The sequence below is a fragment of the Andrographis paniculata genome, unplaced genomic scaffold (assembly GCF_009805555.1).
Source record: "Andrographis paniculata isolate CXL003 unplaced genomic scaffold, ASM980555v1 Contig12END, whole genome shotgun sequence".
Lineage (NCBI taxonomy): Eukaryota > Viridiplantae > Streptophyta > Magnoliopsida > Lamiales > Acanthaceae > Andrographis > Andrographis paniculata.
In genome coordinates, this window is record NW_026137402.1 from 2,509,919 (window position 1) to 2,519,506 (window position 9,588).

General features: G+C 31.0%; 1 protein-coding gene across 1 annotated transcript; it reads left to right on the top strand.

The window, feature by feature from the left end:
• The first annotated feature begins 5,783 nt into the window (after positions 1-5,783).
• Positions 5,784-9,417, top strand: LOC127256347 (peptidyl-prolyl cis-trans isomerase CYP21-1). The gene is made up of 7 exons (XM_051282325.1): positions 5,784-6,167; positions 7,260-7,338; positions 7,717-7,764; positions 7,871-7,894; positions 8,020-8,202; positions 8,320-8,395; positions 8,991-9,417. The coding sequence occupies exons 1-7, from the start codon at positions 6,069-6,071 to the stop codon at positions 9,172-9,174; spliced, it is 693 nt and encodes a 230-aa protein (XP_051138282.1). The 5' UTR covers positions 5,784-6,068; the 3' UTR covers positions 9,175-9,417.
• Positions 9,418-9,588: the final 171 nt, after the last annotated feature.

Genomic DNA, 9,588 nt, shown 5'->3' on the forward strand with positions numbered 1-9,588 from the left:
AGCTTACCATCATTTACATGATCGTATGCAGGGCATCCAAATATTCTTAGATTAGAGTAATCAGAGGGTTTACCGGACCATACCTCTTTAGGAGTCTTTAAGTCAATTTCAGTTGATGAAGATCTATTAACCAGATAGCTAACAGTGTTAACTACTTCAGCCCAGAATTGCTTAGATAAGCCAACAAATATGCGCATACATCTAGCACACGCCATTAGGGTTTGGTTCATTTGCTCTGCAACTCTATTTTGCTGTGGTGTGTGTCGTAGAGTGTGGTGCCTCATTATACCTTCTTTCTTGCAGAAATCATCAAATGGAGCATTGCGAAACTCCAACCCATTATCAGTTCTTAGAGTTTTGACCTGCTTACCCGTCCATTTTTCAACATTGGTCTTCCACTCCTTGAACTTCCCAAACACCTAACCTTTAGTCTTCAGAAAGTACAACCAGACTTTTCTGAATAATCATCAATAAAAATGACAAAGTAAGAACAACCGCCCTGCGATTTCACCAGAAAGGGACCCCATAAATCTGAATGAACATACTAAACCTCACTCTGCGTTGCTTCCCTTTTACTAAGCCTCACATAATTGAATTTTACCTGTCACATCCCCATCAAATAAACCCTGTTTGCTCAACACAGACAACCCCTACTCACTCATGTGACCTAATCGACGGTGCCACAAATTTGTCATGTCATCATGTTTATCCAAGAACTGGGATACCGCCGCCGTTCCCATCACTGAACTGCCCTGTAGAAAATAAATTTTATGCTGCAGTTTACCCTTTATCATCACCAGAGCACCTTTCAGGACTTTCACCCACTCACCTTCACCATGATATTTTAAACCATTCTTGGCTAAGGTGCCAAGAGAAATAAAATTCTTTTTGAGTTTAGGAACATACCAACAGTCAAATTTCCTGACAGTACCATCATGCAATTTTATCTGCCCTATCCCGCTCCTCTTTATGGCTAGAACCCTATCATCACCTAACTTCACCGTTCTATTCCACTCCTTAAAAGAAGTGAGTAGATCACGAGAAAGGTCATATAGTGAGAATCACTGGTATCCATAATCCAGGAATTAGCAGTACTAGTACTACACGCTGTCAGAACTTCACCAAAGTCCCTATCATCAGAATTGTCTTGTACCACAGCAGCACTGCTGCCACTGTTACTAGAATCAACTTTCGTATTTCCCTTCTTCTGTGGACAATTCTTTTTGACGTGCCCCTTCTCATTACAAAGATAACACTTAACTTTGCTAGAGGATTTTGATTTTGAACGCGACCTCCTATTCCCATTACCTCTCTCATGTGGTCTTCCCCTACCTGCAAACAGACCTGAACCAGAACCCTCTTCCAGAGAAACCTTTCTTTTTAATTCTTTGGACATAAGGGCATTTTTCACATCATTAACAGAAATTGTAGTTCTACCATATAGCATAGTATTTACAAAATTCTCATATGAACCAGATAGTGAACACAGTAAAATTAGGGTTTGATCTTCATCATCTACTTTAACCTCAACCCCTTGAAGATCAAGAATGATACGGTTAAAGGTATCAAGATAATCCTTTACCTGAGTACTTTCGGACATCCGGAGGGTGTAAAGACGTTGCTTCTGATATAGCTTGTTCGTAAGAGTGTTGCTTTGGTACTTCTCACACAGTTTATTCCATAGCCCAAAAGCTATTGTCTGATCTACAACCTCCCGTAACTCCTCATCAGTAACTGACAACAATATTGCGGAATGAGCCCTTGCTAAAATCTCCTTATTCACTTTCGTGTCTTTAGGAAACATGTCTTCTCCCTCCAACACAGCTACACATTCTTGTTGAATCAGAAGTGCCCTCATCTTGACCTTCCAGAGCGTGAAGTTATTCGACCCATTAAATTTTCCAAATCAAACTTATACGATGACATCTTCAATCAATCAGATATGGCTTTGATACTACTTGTTATGCTAAAACGAAAAAGAAAGCAAATAAAGAACACAGGTTTTACGTGGTTCGGTGACAGTGTGTCAACCTACGTCCACGGGCAGGAACGAGAGATATTTTATTATACTGATTTAGAGAGTTACAATCATGTCATACGACTAAAAACTATATCTATCTATTTATAAGCACTCAAAACACCCAAAACTTTAAGTCTATTTGTTATTAATTAGGATAAGCCCAAAAGGAACCCTGCCAATTGAAACAGCCCTTTCGTTTTGGTTTCGGATTAGGTAGATAGCTAAATTCAAATCACGTTTCAACAATAACATATAATATACTATTAATTAAAACTATGTAGTACTCCCTCTGTCTCATGAAAATTGTCGACATTATGACACGGGATTCTAGAAGAAATATAATTAGTTAATAATTAATAAGTGTATTAGTACAAATAATTATTATATAATATAAATAATTATAAATTAAGATAACTAAATAGTTCAACTAAAATTAAAAAAATTATAAATTATAAAATTTCAAATGTAATTAAAGTGTTTAATCATTTTATAAAAAAATAAATAAATAAATAAATTATATAAAATGAACGAAAATAAAAAAAAATAAAAATTTTATAGGCACACAGGAAGTATTATTTAGTTATTTTATATATGCTTACTGAACAAATCAGTGCGAATAAATTTATACAACATATAATATCATTATTTTTCAATGCATAACAAATCAAACTTATTTACTTTAAAGCCAAATGCAAATGATTTACATGTCTAAAATAAACACATAGAATAACTATTGATTAAAAAAAATTAAATAGATGATGCTAATGTATTACTCCCTTCCTGCTATCTTATTTGCTCATTATTTTTGTTTATATTTGTTCTACCTTATTCGTCATTTTTATTTTATAAAAAATAATTATATATTTTAATTATATTTTAAAATTTATAATCAATAATATTTTAATTTTAATTTAATTAATTAATTAATTTTAAAATTTTAATCTATAATTACTTTAACTAAAATAATTTTTAATTATATTATACCTAAATTATATTTTATAAAAGAATTGAACATAAAAAGCGGGACGAATTAAATATTATTTAAAAAATTAAAGCATCTATTCAAGTTCGAAGATGACCATCTACACAAGAGGCAATTGTTTTTATTTTTGGATGAAAATAATATTCTACACGAATAAATTAAGTGGTAATGCATTTATAATTATTAAAAACTAATAAATAATAAAAATAATGTATCATGAATTTTTTACGTGGGATTGAGATTTTAGAGTAGAATTTATATGCGATGAGATTTATTATATTTAGGATTTGAAATCCTATCATACGTTTTGATTGATAAAATTATCTAGATTTATATTTCTCATATATTGCTTATTTCTTATATGAGTAGAAGGGTTTAGATTTTTTATATTCTAAATAACATAATTGATTTTATTTATTTTGATAAATTAAACTTCTAACTTATAATTAATATAAATTGAAAATGTATCAATAATTTTATAAGAATGACAATAGATTTGCGTAAACTCGAGACCCGATCCAGACCTAACCTATTTGTTTGAAGTTGAGTCTAATTATTTGTATATTGGGTCCGGGTCATGTTCGGGGTATTTTAATCGGGTCTGAATCGAGTCTAGGGTCTAGAGGCGGACCCTACTCGCACCCGGATTCGATTTATAATATATCAACTATACAAATAAAAAAATAATTTGTAACAATATAATTATATTAAAAATATTTGTGAAGTTTAATTTATTCATTATTTTATTATAATGACATATATAAGTTTTAATATATATCGGGTCACGTACATGTGCAATTTTAAATTAAAATTTAACAATTGTAAAAAAAATTAGATTTGTTGGATCCATCGGGTCCGGTATAATTGGATCCAATTTGAGTCTCGGGTCTAACAATATGTATTCGGACAGATCTCAATTCCAGTTAAACCCAACTCATTGTCATCATGATAATTTTATAATTCAAATAAAATTTAAAATGAATAATAATTTAAAACAATAAGTTTATTAATTTATTTAAAAAGTATTGTATCATAAAAAAATAATATAAATTTAATTTAATTTATAATTCAAATAATAATTAATTTTAAAATTATTTAGTTTTTATTTTATATAAATATATTTATAATATATAATATTATTTTTTATATAAGATGATATAAAAGTAAAATTTAAAATTTCATGGAATATGATTTAAAAGTAATAGGGATACTCATTACTAAAAAAATATACCCCTTTTTTATAAATTCCAATATTTAAATTTCATTATTTATTTTTTTTAGTAAAACATGAATTTTATGGGATTTTGAAATTCAAATCCTATGAATTCCTATGAAATTTTTGAACCAAACAACCTTTACAAAGTAGATTGAGAAATATAATGAATGCAGATGAACGCTTCTCCCATAAGATATTCCTTCGTCGCTTCGAGGCCTCCTTCGAGCGGACGCCGATAGCCTTCCGTCCTTCCGTTTCAGGTACTAGCCTCTCCCTGCTCTTTGATTCTAGACTTGATTGTTGTTACTTAGACTTGATCACTTAGTATTTGATTTATGCCTTAGTCCTGCTTTAGGTAGATACTTACTATTAGCTGGTCTTGTTTGTTTGCTTTACTGAGACTGTATAGCTTGTATCTAGAACTACGTATGACTTGATCCCGTTTGGGTACCTAGGTAACCCACCTGGGCGCAGCCACTGCTATATAGTTTTTTTTTTTTAAAAAAAATATATATATAATTTATCCTTTGTTTATTTAATTTATACATAAATAGTGTTCTTCCGTAATTCTCAAGAAAAAAATATATATTTTTTTAAAAAAAATTAATATATTGGGAAAAATTTATTTTTCGTCAAGAAAAATATATATATAAATTTTTAAAAAAAATTTAATATATTGGAAAAAAATTATTTTTGGTCTTAACATAACCAAAATTCATCAATTTTAGTCCCAATATAAAAACTTATCAATTTTGGTCATAATATAACTAAAACTCATTATTTTTTGTCCCAATATAAATTTTTGTATCAATTTTAGTTTTTTTTTTTTATCAATTTTAGTCCCAATATAAATAACCAAAACTCATTATTTTTTGTCTTAATATAATCAAATCTTTTTTTTGTTCCAATATAATCAAATCTTTTTTTTTTTGTCTCACACCATCAACAAACCAACGGAAAATGCTGACGTGAAAAGAAATCAAATCTTATATTTATATTTGAAGAAATTGCACAATCTTTCAGTATTTTCCGTCAGTTTGTTGACGGTGAGACCAAAAAAGATAAGATTTGATTATATTTGGACTAAAAATGATGAGTTTTGGTTATATTGGGACTAAAATTGATAAAATTTTTATATTGAGATAAAACATGATGAGTTTTGGTTATATTGAGACCAAAAATGATAAGTTTTGGTATATTAGAACAAAAAATAATGCTTTTTGATTATATTGGACCAAAATTGATAAAAATTTTATATTGGGACCAAAATTAATAAATTTTTATTATATTGGAATAAAAATGATTTTTTTCTCTAATAAATTACATATATTTATTATTTTAATATTATTTATATAATTTTATATACTTTGTATAAAAATATATTTTTTTTTCAAAAATTTCGCTACCCAAAAACAGAACTCAGGCCTAAATTCAACCATTGTTGGGCTTCAAGAATTGAATCAGCAAACGTGGGCTTCTCCGATTCCGACCCAAATCCAAGTCCCAAATGAATCGATACATCTCTCGTACCTGCTGATTGTCTCGAAATCCGAGCGACCGATTATTATTACCATTAATCAATTTTCGCTTTTGCAAGACTAGATTTGGCAGCAATAATTCGATCTGCAATTCGTCCGCCTCGACCAGAGAGTTCCCTCGCCATTGCTTCTTGTGCGTTCAATTTCCCTCGCCATTAATTCCATTCTGCAGCACTGTTAATGCTCCTCCTCGTTCGTTTAATTTCACTTCAAGAAGTGAAATTGGCGATTGGTACGTCTGATTCCAGTGATTATCAATTCTAAAAAAGCGTTAGTCGAGAGATGAGTTAAGAGTGATTGATTGATTGAGCGATGGGGCGCGGGATCTCTGTGTTGATTCAACCCAGGAGTCTGCTGATTTTCGTCGCGGTTTTAGCTCTGATATTTTTCGCTTCTTCATTCTCTCGACAGGTCAATTTTTAATAAATTTTTCAGTGCTTCTGCTTATTTGATGTGTTCTTATATTGTTGGATTTTTACGGCATTTGTTATGAAATGTATGTTTGGATCTGCTCCTGTTGCCGATTTCTGCTCTTGGTTGAGGTTTTCTTTTTTGATCGTATGAATTTCTGTCCCTTTGTTTAACTATTCTTGTTGATAATTGATCGAATTTCATTAGTTTGAAAAGTGTTCCAAGTGTGTTGTTCAACTTTTATTATCGATTCCAAAAATATTACCCATAAAAACACCATATATAATTTGCAGTATATACACATAACAATTGCAATAAAAGTCAGTATCATCTCTATAATACTTCCACAATTACTTATGCCTTGCAATAAAAATACCTAAACGCTAAACGAACACACTGTCTGCCCACGAATGCTGTCGAGCACGAAACTAATCCCACCAATTAATTTTAGTATAGATAATGAGTGTGTATATATATATATATATATATTTTTATTGTTCTTTGAATGATAGAATTTAATGAATAATTGATGTTTGATCATGATGTCGGATTTTGATTTCATATTTTAAATGAAAATTAGGTGTCGGATGTGATTTTTTTAGAAAGAGAAATTTGTATGAGTAGTTCAAAAACAAAATTGAAATATAAGTTCACAACATGTGTTGAATTGAGAATTTATTTGTTCTAATGTAAACTGTCCAACTCAGTTTAAAGAAATTCTTTATTGTGAATATGTTTTTTGATTGGCCCTTTTATGCAAACTCGGCCTTCGATACTTGTCGGGTAGCATATAAATCAAATTGCACGATTGGCAAAATTTTAATTTTTTTAGCAATAATAAACATAGCATTGAAGAAGTATCTGGAAGCTTTTGCAAGTCGAGGCTATGCATATAAATTGTGTTGTAGAATTGCTCGTTGATGTGTGAAAATAAAGCTTTTTTTTTTTTTTTTTTCCTGTATAAGCACTCTTTTTTTTATCTTAATTATTATGATGCTGTCATGGTCGATTGTGTTCTTCTTGAGTTGTGATGGTTTTGGATTTCTTCCTTGTTTCCACTCTCATAGTCTCACTCGAACGTTTCATTTCCAGGAGGTAGAGAATGCAGAAGAAGTTCATGAAATCACCCATAGAGTATTTTTGGATGTTGACTTAGATAAACAACGATTAGGTAGGTATTAGTGTTTCTCTTCTTTGATTGTTAGATTATTTGAATTTTCTTTGAATGTTTATTAATGTTGCATCACCTCTTGATAGACAAAATCATGATAATTTTTTTTTGTAATTTCCATCAATGGCAGAAAAAGTTATAAAGGTTTTATTTTGGTGTTGATGTATCTTTCACATGTCTTAAGTATAGATTTCACGTTTATAAATTTTATCCATCTTAAAATCAATGACGATTTTCTTGTCAATTTAATTTCTATGACAAATGTACATAAGTCACTTTTGAATCTATGTCAAAAGAGCAAAATCTTTCTTTTCTTTTGTCATTTTGGCTCTCATGCCTTTCATTCAAAATAGTAATTTTAATCCTAAATGTTCTCAGGGAGAATCACAATTGGATTATATGGTCAAGTGGTGCCGAAGACTGTTGGTAATCTCTTCGATTGCAATTAAATTTCCACATGTTAAGCTGATCGATATTCTATTGTTGAGCATGACAAATTTTCTTACTGATTTGACCTCCTTTTGTTTTGCAGAGAATTTTAGGGCTTTGTGCACAGGTAATGTGAAGACTATATGTATCCAAGTTTGTTAATTCATCATTTTTATATTCTTATCGGTATGAGGCTGATCAGTTTCTTTTTCTCTTAATACTCGCTGATATTCATTAATTTTCTGGGATCAGGTGAGATGGGTAAAGCTGCTAATGGAGTAGTTCTTCACTATAAAGGAACTCCATTTCATCGTATTATACCTGGATTCATGATACAAGGAGGAGATATCGTTTCTGGAAATGGGAAAGGAAATCAATCTATATACAGCGGTACCTTCCGTGATGAGAATTTCAAGTTGAAGCATACACATGCTGGTCTGCAATTATACTTTAGCATTTTCGTTCTCTCCACCACAGGCTCACATACACAAGCACCTGAAGAGATTGCATTTCACCACAGACTGCTTACTTTTGTTGATCTGATTCTTGCAGGGACAGTGTCTATGGTTAATTCAGGCCCCGATTCCAATGGTTCCCAGTTTTTTATCACAACAGTGAAGGCGTACTGGTAAGCTTCACTGTATATAAATGCTTGAAATTCATGGAACTATTTCAGAAAGTACGTAGCAGCTTGTTCAAGCAGTTTTATCTTTAAACATGCGGGGCGGCGTTTTGTTTTTCTACATTCTTAAAAATAAACAAAAATAATAGTAAAACCGTAGTTAATGAGTTGCACTTTGGAATTGGATAATATGTTAGTGTGTTTCTTTTCAGCCTGGATTGGATTTGTAGGTTCAGGTTTTTTATTTAAATAATATTTGATGTGATGTTTTAAGAGAGGAAAAAATAGTGTGTTTGTTTGGAGGTTTGAGTTTTGAATTTGTGTTCTGTATGTAAAATTTTGAATTGAAATAGCTATTTGATGTGCGATGTTGTGCATGTAAAAATAATTTTTTTTAGTATGATAAAAAGTTATATTTTAGAGGGAAATAATTTGTTGAATAGTAGAAAGCCTCAAAAAACCTTCAAACAAACAACTATTTTTATTTTTTTTTCCCCAAGAAACATTTAAGTTCAAATAGTAAAAAATTGAATAGAACCTTAAAAGAAACACACCATGATATCTTATTATATGAAGCCTTCAAATCTTTGAATCTCGACAGGTTGGATGGTGAGCATGTTGTTTTTGGCAAAGTGATTGATGGAATGGACACGGTGTATGCAATCGAGGGCAGTGCAGGAACCTACAGTGGGAAGCCTAGGAAGAAGGTGATTGTCTCTGATTCTGGGGAAATACCCAAAAGCAAGTGGGACGAGGACAGCCGACTTCCAGTCACACAACGATAAGAAAAGATTCAAAAAAAAGTACCGAAAAGTTCAACTTACTCTTTGGTATAATCTGTTGTATGTCTCTGTGCCAAAAATTCTATACAGTTGATAAACGATATATATATATATATAGCTCAGCTTTTGCTTCTTGGGAACACTTTAATGTATGTTCTTTTGATTACTTTTTCGGAAACTGATTTATATTTGTTATTGTAGAAAAGAAGGGTTGAGTAAATTAATGAATAGCCGGATTTTGGTTTCTCTGATTTGTTTATAATTGAGCTACTTCATGATAAAATGGCGTAATCTGATTCGTTTGAGATTTGTCTTTCTACATTCTGCCTTAGAAATTGATTTTCATGAAGAATGTCCTCATCCATTAGGAAAGTTTCGAAGTCTTGAAAGTATCCTGTCTGACTGTGCTTCTCAAAT